Source organism: Aptenodytes forsteri, unplaced genomic scaffold (genome assembly GCF_000699145.1).
Source record: "Aptenodytes forsteri isolate BGI_AS27 unplaced genomic scaffold, ASM69914v1 Scaffold17, whole genome shotgun sequence".
Lineage (NCBI taxonomy): Eukaryota > Metazoa > Chordata > Aves > Sphenisciformes > Spheniscidae > Aptenodytes > Aptenodytes forsteri.
This window is the reverse complement of record NW_008795027.1, coordinates 529,004-540,828: the sequence shown is the minus strand read 5'-3', so window position 1 is coordinate 540,828 and position 11,825 is coordinate 529,004. Positions and strand designations below refer to the sequence as shown.

General features: G+C 43.6%; 1 protein-coding gene across 6 annotated transcripts in view; it reads left to right on the top strand.

Annotated features, from left to right (window-relative positions):
- CUNH11orf24 (chromosome unknown C11orf24 homolog) overlaps positions 1-11,825 on the top strand; it is a 30,407-nt gene that overhangs the window by 16,187 nt on the left and 2,395 nt on the right. For 5 of the 6 annotated variants that reach the window (XM_019471203.1, XM_009275998.2, XM_009275999.2 and 2 more), the window contains 3 exons: positions 3,639-3,714; positions 6,219-6,457; positions 11,034-11,150. In XM_019471203.1, the coding sequence (XP_019326748.1) occupies positions 6,301-6,457; positions 11,034-11,150 (274 nt within the window). In that variant the 5' untranslated portion in view covers positions 3,639-3,714; positions 6,219-6,300. The remainder of the gene's footprint in view (positions 1-3,638; positions 3,715-6,218; positions 6,458-11,033; positions 11,151-11,825) is intronic. The other variant, XM_009276000.2, reaches the window with a different exon arrangement.

Sequence of the window (11,825 nt, the reverse complement as noted above, 5' to 3'; positions counted from 1 at the left end):
CTCGCTACAACCTCCTTGCAGGTGGTTGTAGGGAGTGATGAGGTCTCCCCTCAGCCTCCTTTTCTCCAGGCTAAACAGTCCCAGTTCCCTCAGCCGCTCCTCATCAGACTTGTTCTCCAGACCCCTCACCAGCCTCGTTGCCCTTCTCTGGACACGCTCCAGCACCTCGACGTCCTTCTTGTAGTGAGGGGCCCAAAACTGAACACAGTATTCGAGGTGCGGCCTCACCAGTGCCGAGTACAGGGGCACGATCACTTCCCTAGTCCTGCTGGGCACGCTATTTCTGATACAGGCCAGGATGCCATTGGCCTTCTTGGCCGCCTGGGCACACTGCCGGCTCATGTTCAGCCGGCTGTCAACCAACACCCCCAGGTCCTTTTCTGACAGGCAGCTTTCCAGCCACTCTTCCCCAAGAGCTACATGGCTAGCTGTGTGGTGTTACACTCTGAAGAAGTTGTGTGGTAGGAGAAGGAATATAAGTGATGTTCTTCCAGACCTGAGCTGGCAATGTTTCTTCTCTGAATCATATTTCAGAGCATGTGTAACTTGTATCCTACTGTTGCAGCAGATCAGCCTCGAATGCTCTGCTGGCCTCATGTCAGCCCCAGGTGTTTATCAGATCCAGCTTGTTGGTCACCATCCTAGCCTGGCTGATTTATCCACGAGATAAGACTCAGTGATTTCTAGGCACATTTTCCTTCAAAACTCCCTCTGAAAGTATGGAACTGTGCACATCCCATTTCAGTCATCCTCCCAGAGGAGCATTTTGTTAATACTGGAAATGGTGGGGGCATGGAGAGCCTGTATTGGGGCAGCAAATGGACCTTTGACCATTGTATCCTGGGTTTTCTAAGGAAGTGGGAATGCTTCACGCTGTGCAGGCGTCTTGAGAAGTCAAAGGAACTGTGTACAGACCAGGGACCTAGTAATGCATTTCCTCCCCAGTAATCTCTAATGCTTCTCTGCTTCACAACCTCTGTTCAGTTCGTTCTTCATTGTTGATAGCACGTGACATTTTGTAGAAACAGCTTTGTAACCTGTCATTAACTTTCTTCGGGAGCTAAAGGAACTTAATGGCTCTAAAGCTGCTGTTCAGAGAATTATATAACTTCATCTGGTCAAGCTCAGCTGACAGTGGGTCAGCCCCATGTGCCTTGGTACTGCCCCTTCTGTCTCAAGAAATGTCCAACTTCAGCCTTGGAGATAAGCTTGGGAAGCCAAATGCTTCTTAAGATTGCAGCACAGATTTCCTGCCTCCTGCATTCTAGCCTCAATTCACAAAATGAGATGTGCTTGTCTTCCCTTAGCAAAATCTGGTTTAATTCTGTTTTTCTAAAGAGTGAAATATAGCACTTGTTTTGAGAGCTGCCAACAGATGAAGTGTTTAGCAGCAATTGCAAGTTGAAACCAGGCCTTATGCCTTCTCAATTTGATGGGAGAGTAGCACCGTTGTCTGCAAAAGGTATTCCACCCTTGTTTTCCCTGCTTTGTTGTTATGCTGAGGATAGAAGATTTCTTCGCAATTCTTTGACCTTATTTCATGCCTAGTCCATGCACACTTGTAAGTACAAATTTTGGGGCAGTGTCTGCTGGCTGTTTGATGACAGCTCAAAGGAGCATGTGTTGCCCTAAATGATTTGCTTTGCTCATTTTGTACCTGTGATCTCTAACAGGCACACTCCCTCTTTCCATGTTTTTTTGTCTAGTTCTACATCTCTCCTTTCGCCTTGGTGCAGTCACTGCATGTACCTTGCAGCTGCTTAACCAGGAGCAACTGAGGCTGGCTGGAAGGGCATGGAGGCAAGGGGTTTATATTCCAAAGGCTTCTCTCTGCTCTTACAATATCACCCCAATCAATGTTGTCTGAAATAATACTTTGGGGTTTGTTTGGGGTTTTTTTGCACAAATTCCTTGGCTTGAGCACAGGGAGATCAGCAAGAAGGGAGGAATGCTTCTGAAACCCAGCAGGCAATGCCCTCTGGATGTGTGTGTACATTGCAATGTCATCAGTCATTCAGTTGTTGACTCAAAGTTATTCTGGTTTTCCAGCGTATTTGTTCCCTGCTGAGTTATAGCCACAGATGGTAAAAGTAAACTTTGCACTTTTCATGTGTAGTCCTTTCCCAGATTTTACTTGTTGCTGTCTTTTGTGGTTTGGTTTGACTTTTAATTTCCTTGGGGATGCTCTACAGAGGGAGAAGGTAGTGCTCAAAGAGTGAATTTTGCCCTGATTTCTCAAAACTTACTTCTGATGGGAACAGTAGCGTTCATCTCTTCTTTTGTGTTGTCTCCAACAGCCAGAGGATGGTTTCTTCTGGGGAGCAACACAACCTGGACAAGAAGCTTTAGCTGGTGCTTTTCTGGGATGTAGGTGTGTGGGGTGGGTTCTCAGTGGGGTCTTTGAGTACAAATGGAGCCATGTGGGACTGGCTAGAAGTGTGATGGGAAGGCAGAAATAAAGCTTATTGCTTGTAATTATAAAAGGCAGTTGTTAAGTCAGGAAAAGTGATCTGCAAGTACTTGCAACTCTTGTTCTGGATGTATGCGATTGTGCTAAGGTGGAAGAGACCAAAAAAAAAAAAAAACCCTAGCTGGAGGTTCTGATATTTAATACAGCATCCCAAGCATCATCTGGACTGCATTAAGGTACTACTGCATCTGGTTATCCCCTTGCTGGACTTGCAAATGAGTTGTTTGCTTGTCTGCTGTACTTACAGTCTGTGTATTGTGTTTGTCTACTTCACACGCTCACTTCGTAAGCAATTCGTAAAGGGATTTTTATAATTGGCTAAAGAACATTTAAAATGATTTTAAGCTTGTAAGTTTGTACTGAGTGCCTTGGGGGAGGGATTATCAGTTGGCCCCTCAGGATACTGTGTTTAGTGAGAGGGAAAGGGGGGACAAACCTCTTGTGTCTGAGCTTGGCGTGTCCCCCCTAACCGGTGCTGGCCTAATCCAGAAAGGCTGCCAGGTGCTTTGGAAGAGGTGAGAGGCATTTACCGGGATTTTGCTTTCCTCTGGAGCTGTTGCAGTCAAGTGAGACCAAAGTCAGCTGTGATGGGAAGGACTTCTGGTGGATTGATGTGGTTGAGGATACAAAGCATCTCTGTGCATAGGGGACAGACAGCTGTGTTAATGCAACAGCTTCTAGACACTGAGTGTGATCAACATTTGATCTTACAAATATATGTAGTTATTGGGTAAGTTGAGATTAATTAAGATTATTTTATTTGTCCTAAAAGACTGAGATTTTAACTATAATAATAATTATAGTATTTATGCATAGATATAATGCTGCTGTATCTGCATTTCCAAAATGCAATTGAAGATGTTTATTCTTTGAGGATTGGTTAGTATAACTACAAAGGTATTAGTAAAGGCAGGAAACAAACCCCTTTAATAAGGGAGTGTTCTGTGTTTGTATTCATTGCTGTTATTCTTTACTGTTTTCTTTAAAACAGTAAATGCATACATTATTGCACAGCTAATTCATTCTCAGGGTCACTTCTTAGGCTATAAAATATTGCTTCCTGTAAGCCTTTTACCTTGAAAGGGGACAGCAAACATAAGCTGGACTCTCTTTAAAATGTAAAATTTACCCTTAATGATGTCTTTTTTTTTTTTCTTTTTTTCTGCAGGTGAGATACTGCTTGCTGAATCTCTGCCTGTGACCTGTGAACTTTACAAAAAGTGCACTTATTTCTGCATAACGTGGTGGGTGTGCAGGTTGACAAATGGTGTTCTGAGTGTCTTGGTGAGGTACCTATAGTGTCTGTGAGGGAACCCAAATCGCTTGCTTTAAGTTGAAGGATTCAGAGTTTAAAGCAGACTTTTGCTGTCTGTCAGCAATAAGGATCTGTCTGCTCTAGGAAAATCTCTTGTGGGCAGTGTATTTCACATCTTCCCTTGCTTTCCCCCTTGCACCCAGTCTTGTCAACTGGAGTTTTCAATGATTAAACTACAGCATATGCTAAGGGTGACAGCAAGAGTGTGCTAAAGGCTAAGGCAGTCTTGTGGAAGTGCCTTGTAATTCAGAACAGTGGGAAAAGTATTGAAGTTATTTTGGCTGAATAACACAAATTCATATTACCAATTCCTTGCTGAAAACGTGGGGCTGCTTTCCTGAGCAGCCAATGCCTGTGTACCTTGTTGCGGGGGCTGCAGTTGTGTATCGCACAGGTCATCTCTCCTGTGCTGATTCTTTCAACTCCCACTAAGGTGCAATTGGAAGAGCAAGTGATGAGAAGGAATGAGCAAAGTCAGTCTGCGCTGTGCATGTGCAGTGCAAAATGGGAGAAAGACCCGGGCGAAGCTGGTGCTGGCTGGACACCAGGCGCAGTCTCTGGTACGCAGGACTAGATGGGGCTGGTGAGCTGCCTTTCCCCGCCAAGACTTCTATTGTCAGGTCAGACTTAGAAATATTTCCAGCTGCCAGGTGTGATGAACTTTTGGCTGCAGTGAGAAACCTGCTCGCACAAAACAAGCTGTGTACACTTACTCCAGGGAGAAAGCCGCAGAGGAGTGCACGAGCTAAGGTCCACAGTGCAAGTACCCTACAGTCCGGTCCTTTCAGGCTCCCCTGCTCTCTGGGAGAGCAGAAGATGTAGAAATGCTCCATCTATTTTCAACAGGCAAAATAACTCTTCTTACTAGAATTAATAAAAGGGCAGGAAGGAGGCTTTGGGTTCCTTAGCGAACTTGTAGGGTGACTAGGGATGCTGAATTTGAGACACTGCATTTTAGTATCAAGTTTTGTCCACATTTTTGACTCTTTGATAGTCCAATGTGGACCTGTATGTTGTGTGTCCTCTGCGAAGCTTGGGGTAGCTGTTTATATTTCACCCTTTTTCAGGCAGGGTTGTTTTGAGGCTAAAACTCTGTTACCCTGTTCGGGGCTTTAGAACATAGAGTAAGGAGGAAAATTTGGAAACAAAAGTTTCATGGTATGAAGCATCAAAATGTTGCAATCTGGGAATCAAAGCTAATAAACGTTATCTTGGCCTTTCTTGGAGGGGAAAAAAGGGCTCTTGCTCAGATTCTTAAATTCACAAATGTGGTTGGGACTGGAGTTGAAAGCTCAGGGTGAAACTTCTTGCATGGATGGCTAAATCCGGGTCTTACACGTGTTACTGATGACTGTTGGATGTTTTTCACTATGCTATTTATACCATTCACACATGCTGCTCATTCTGTGTTGTGAACTGCTTTTGCGTCTTCAACTGCAGTTGTTACGTACACCTCTGAGATGTCACGCAAAGTTGAATCTCAACACTCTTTGAAGGCTGTGACGTTTCTCTTCATAATTGCAGGATGAGGACTAAAGCTTGCTTCAGTGATGAGGAAGAGGGTTGCCCTTAAAAACTACTTAGGGAAGAGACTTATAATTGGTCTGGTTCAGGCTGAACTATTTGGAAGCTCATATAAAGCTTTAAAAAGTCTTGGAAACAAGAGGGTAAATCCAGGTAGAAGCTGATGATCTGCTCTGAAGTCAACAGGAGCTGCTCCAGTGACTTCAAGGATGAGAGCCCATCCATTGGGACAGAGTCTCATGTGTGCATTGGTAATGAAGAAAAGACATTGCCTATTTATTGTTTTATGTGGGGAAATGAAGGCTTACTGTGGGTGTAAATCTTCAGTAACAGCTGATGTGTCTGTGTAATGTCTTGGAAGACCTGAAATTTTGGCTTTTGCTTGTTTTTAATCAAAATTTCTTTTAGCTTTTTGCAATGAGCAGGAAAATCAAAGCAGGAATCAACCAAGGTTGATGCTTGGTTTTGACTGACTTGGTGTAAAGGCAGGGCCAGGACTATAGTTCCCCATATTATCAGTGTGCTCAAGCTGGTGCAAACCCTTCTGCTGAGCCTGGGAACATTAAGGGTCCCAGAGTGAGTCAAAAGGTATCATGTCTGTGCTGCCGTACGCCTGTGGGCTTTGAGTTTGGCTTTGTACACGTGGCTTTTGACTTGAAATGTTCTCCGTTGGGGCCTGAGGGAAGAAGAGCAAAGTACTCTTTCCAAAGAAAGAGCCTCTCCGTGAATTTGGGAATGGTCTCTTTTCTCCTGCCTCTGCGTCATTGCCTGTATGTTGTGTGTAATGATACTTGCCTGCCTTTTGTACACTTTTTTTTTCCATTCCTGCTGATAGGAGTGTGTTTAGTAGAACACTCTCTTGATATAAATTGATCGTTTTCTTCTTCTTTTTTTTTTTTTCTTTAATAGGTATATTGCAGTGGATCTGAAAGTGATATAAGAAAGAATTGCTCCTGGGAAGAGAAGCCTTCCTGCAAGGCCAACTCTGAAGATGTGGACTGCCATTGTATTCTTCCTGCTGATTTCCTTCTGTATATGTGAACATAGGTTTTCTGTCCTGAAAGGGAGAGGAGTCCGTGTAGTGCAAATAAACAGGCTTACAACTGAAAGGCAGTGCAGGCAGGCTTGTCAAAGCCCAGGTGCTTCAGGTGAGGTTCTTGTCCCTTAGCTGGAATTCCATCTGGGTTTTCTGTTCCTTAAAGGTCTCTTCTGCTCCCCTGACAACTATCTTTCTTAATTCCAGTTGTTTACAGGCATTTACAGTTATGGCTTCTCTGTGCAGTCCTGTGGCACTACATAACTCTGACAGCTTTGGTTAAATTGAATCCAGAACAACCATTTCCCAGGGCTCTTCTAGCTTCCGTAAGAAACAGCATGTATGTGCACTTGGTGTGCACCGGTAGCGTGCAAACGGTGTTAGGTCACTTGACTTGAAGAATTATCATTCCATGCTGCCAGATGTTTGCAAGTGAACAGTGCTGTTGTAGACAGCTGCACTGGAATGAGTAGTCTTTGCTCACTGGTATTTACGTGTGTTTTTTCTGCCTTAAAAGAAATGAGTTGTATCCTGCAACCAAGCACAGGGTTAAACAAGTCTGGGGAGATGGGAGCCTTCTGCTGTCTACATCTGAGATGTCTTTAAAGAGCATTAAACTTCTAAATGAGTCTTTCAGAGTTGTCCTTATGAAGGACCCTGTCTTATCTAGCCACATGTGAAAACTTGTAGCACCTACAAACAACTGGTGATGCTGTGGTGAAGATGAGACCTTGGTTCAGGTGGATGAATGTCTGACAATCAGATTGATAGGAACATCATAAAGATGCCTTTTTTAATGCCCAGTAGTTTAAACCTGTATTTTAAACGTGAGACATCCCTTCATAGTGGAAAGAAAGCACCTTTATAAACTAAGTGTTTTATTTAGGAGGTAAAATATGAGTGGGTTTGCCTCCCAGGCACCAGAGCTGTGAAAACTTCAGCTTCTGCTTTTTAAGGTGGTAAACTCTAGAGAGATGACACATTCACACTGACTGTGCTGACACTTAGGGTTTGTAGCACTGCATGTTTGTCTGTTCCACCTGAGAATCTCTAAACACTGTGCACATGTCATCTTAACCTCCTGATATCTTGATAAGGGTAGAATAGGTGCTATCAGCTGCCTCTTCCAGAGGAGGGACATAAGGAATTTAGTTAGTCTGTGATCAGGGCTGGGAGATTACCTGAGTGCATGCTTCACCCTGTTGCTGACTTCAGCGACTTTTTTTATACCCTTCACCTTGTTCTCTCCTGACGTGTACAGACCAAGTCCAGTTGAGTGTTAGCTTTGGGCAGAGGGGGTTGAGCCTCTAGAATTAGGTGACCCATTCCATCTTCAGGAAACCATGCAAAACTAAACCCAAAAGCATAAACCTTTTCAGGTTTTACATTCTGTATTAAACCCACTGAAGCAATTTAACTCCTATTTGTTACTTGATGGCCAGTCTGTTGCACTACCTGGTGTCAAGGGAGATGGAAAAGATACAAACTCTTGACATAAATGTGTAGCCATGTGCAGAGAGATCATCTGGAGAGAAGGACCTGAAATGTCTTTTTTTTTTTTTTTATGATTAACTTTAGGTTTTAAGATCAGCTTTACTGCTCTCATTCTCCATTCCTACCTTCTCTAAGTATATTTATTTTTGTGCTTTCTTTCATTACAGACATGAGGCCTGAGGCTTAGATGTTACACCTATGTAACTGTCAGTAAAGGAGCAGTGGTTCTTATTTTTGTAAGGTATTATAGTGTTAAGTTGCAGGCCAAGGGTGCATGGGGAGACGTCTTCATAGCTACATTGCTTGGAGAAGTGGAAAAATAACACTCCTAGCTGGTTAGACTCTCTTCTGTAGATATGTAATTTATACTCTTGCTGACATAACATCACTAAGTTAGAGAAATAGTGCAACTATCACAAAAAGAACCGCTTTTGCCAGTACATTCACGTCTCAGATGTGCCCTGCAGAAAAGGGAATGGTTGCTGGTCTAGCTATTCCAGTATCGCCTCCGAATATCCACACCAGAGGCCAGGATATGTAGTTAGCAAACTAGCATGTCTCAAAAGGATTGGTACAATCCTACAGTTTGACACTTCAATTACATGCTAATAAAAGCAGCAAAACACTCTAGGGCTGGTAGCATGGGTAGTAACTCTAACCTCCACATGTTGTGTAATGCAATGGGTTCAAGTCTCCAGCTGCTGCTAGGGTAAGTGATACACGTGATGGACAAAGTGCCCATCTTAGCAAAGATCTGGCAATCCAGGATTCCCAGATGCCTGGTGAGCATGGTGAACCTGTGTTGGGAGGTAAGATAAGCTCGCGCTCTTCCGCTTGCATCCTCAGCCATATTCAGAGCTCTCCCAAGTTTCTTCTGTGGTGGCCAGTCCAGGGCTGGAGGGAACATCTTGGCCATCTGAGCAGTCTGGCTCTGAAAACAGAGCCACTTGGCCATACTTCTGGGCTATCTTGCATGCTCTGGGGAAAATAAAGGGAAAATATGACATGGCTGCAAAACCAAATATTCCTGCTCCCTACTTCCACAATACATCTGCTTACCTGGCTTCTGCTTGTCTTTGGGCATCTGTGATTTCTTTCCAGTAACAGCAGGCCTAAAAATGAAATAAACCAGTTTGGTAGGGCAAGACCTCGGCATCTGCCTACATGGTTTCCTTTCAAAATAGCTCTGAAGAGCGTTTGTTGTCCTTCCACTTTCTTTTTTTTTTCTTTTTTGTTTCTTTTTTGTTTCTTTTTTCTGTCTCCTAATTGGAAGTGAGCAAAAAGGAGCCACTGGGTGGCACATATCTTGCAGTGGACACATCAGCTGGAGCCTCAATCTGGAGTTGCATCAAAGGAAGTACTAATCAGTCCAGCTGAATAGAGGTATCTGGTTGTCCTGGGGAGCAACAGGGAAGTCATGAGCAGCTGGATACCATCCTGATGGCAGCAGAAACCAGGGTGCCTTAAGGTCTCTTGACCTTTCTGAACTGACTGACTTAGATATGTAGCCAATGCAAGATATGCTGCTGGCTTTTTGTTTTCCCCTTCCCAAGAAGTGAGAAATGGCACGATTTACAGTAGTAGATGGTTTGCGTTTCTCCACTAGCATGGCTTATTGAGTGAGGGACAGGAGTTGGGATTGGGAATCAGAGCACATCCAAACATGCTTTCATTTCTGAGGAGTGGATTTTAATTTCTTGAAGGGCTGCTGCTGTGTCTCCTGCTCTGTGTGACTGTTGAAGCTTTTCATTTTATTGCTTTTTAAGTACCATTTTTTAAAAGACTTTGAATGGTTTCGGTCACTTACTGACTTTGATAAAATGTTAAGAAAAATTCCACCTTTGCTAGTTTCTTTAGGGCTGTCAAAACAGACTGCAATTGTTGGTACAGGGATTTCTCCAACTTCATAAATTTTCCACGAGACCTTTTAATAACTGTGGTAACATAAATGTTTTTTTATGAAAAGTTCAAGCTTCCTATAGCCTTAATCCTCAGTGAGGATAACTCTCTTTGTAGATAAGAGCTTTAAATATAGCCCTGTGTACCACATAGGCATGTCCTTTGCCCTTTCTTACACTTCTTACAAAACACAGAAATTAATTTCTCCTACCGTACACTTAAGTTCCCTTTAATCCACTGACAAGTGGTCAGCTGGGCACATATCTGCTTCATCCCAGATTGAGCACTGTTATCTTCTGTGCTTTTTGTTACAGCACGTGTCCCAGAAATCAATTGCGTGCTACTGTGATATTACATAAAATGTAGTATGATTTAGGCAGGAAGGGACCTTTTGAAGGTCTCTGGTCCGAACCCGGCTTAGATCTGGCTGTTCGAGTCCTGATGGAGAGTGTACCACCTCTCTGGCCCCCAGCCCAGTGTTTGAGTGCCCTTGTGGTGGAAACTAATTTTTTCCCTTGCTGTTGAGTTGGGATTTCCTGTAAATCATCTGCTTCAGCCCCTCAGACATCTAGTAGTCTCCCTTGGACTCGCTCCAGTATGTCAATACTGCTCTTGTATGCTGGGGAGCCCAAAACTGGGCACAGTGTTTGAGAAGTCTCCTCAGCGCTGGTTAGAGGAGGTTCATTCCTTCCCTCAAAGCTTGGTTATGTGTATGTAGACACGCCCAGAAAGAAGTTAGTGAGTTCGAAGGAATGCCAGGAGGGAAAGTTCCTGCTGTGATGAGTTTATTTAGCTTGTGTTGGGGTTTGACTTCCTAAAAGAATATTTCTGTGGTGGCTTCCATGGCTAATGGCATCATTGTTCAACGAATGAAGAGTAAATTTTTGTGTAACTCCAAGCACTGAGATGAGAGCTGTCTCCCATGGGTGATGAGATGGGTGTCTTCTCAGTTTCAGCTCACTTTTTCCCCCCCCCCCCCCTCATTAAGACATCTAGATGAATGCTAGCATTTAGATGGGTCCAAACCGTAGTGCACTCTCTCTGTCCCTGTCTGGGTGAGTGAATTGCTGCTGTTAGGAGATGTCGGTACTAGAAGACAGGTAGGCTGCAGCTGCTATATTGATTTCATTGGCTTTCCAGTTATTTTCACCAAGGCTGAGTCAGGATCCTTTAAGGCCAGACCTTCCAGCTATTGTTTGGGTTTGTTGGTTTTTTTTTTAATTCTTTAATTACGGCCATGAAGCAGCGTGTTCAGTATACTGTGTGTAGCGACCCATCTTCTCTGCTGTTTTCAGGTAACCATCACTGTAATTGGTCTGTGCCCTACCAGAATCGCTGCATCTTCTTGCAGTGTCACCAGCTGAGCGTGTGCCAGAATGCTGGAGAACAAGACATCAAAGATCTGCTTGGAGGTAACGCCATGCTTCAGGCTCCTGCTAAATCCAGGATCCTGGTCCTTTTGCTTTAAATGCTTACGTTTAGATCTTGACTGGCTTTCAGCTGAGGGAAATGGATTGTGAAATGCTTGGAGGATGATTCTGTAGGTGAAGTCGGTTGACTGGAAAAACTGTTTCACTAGGCTTGTAAGGGCTCTGGCAGCTACATGTGCGTGATGTGTCTTCGAGTAACTTTTGTAACTGTTACTGAGTAACAGTTTGTCTCCACGTTGAAGACGTCATTCATTCAAGCCATTTGCACTCCACATGCCGTCCTTTGGAAAATAAAGGCATAACAGATGTATTTATATTTTTTAAGAGAAAGAAAAATGTCTTGGCATTGTTTTTTCTGAGATTGCCAGGATTTGTGCCAGAGTGTTTTTTCTGAGATTGCCAGGATTTTGTGCCAGAGGCAACAGGCTGCTTCTATAGTCAGAGCAGCCTTAGCAGCAATTGCTCGTGGTGACTTTCCAGTGCCAGGGTCTTCAAATTTAATTAAGTGACACAATAACAAAACAGAGCTTGTGGGTAATTGGGGAATCAATCTTCTAAAGTATGATTCAAGAGTTTGCTGTATCCACGTTAAAAAAAAAAAAAGAAAGTTTGTTCATGGTTCTTTTGGGTTTGCAAAGGTTTCTCTGCAACGTAGCA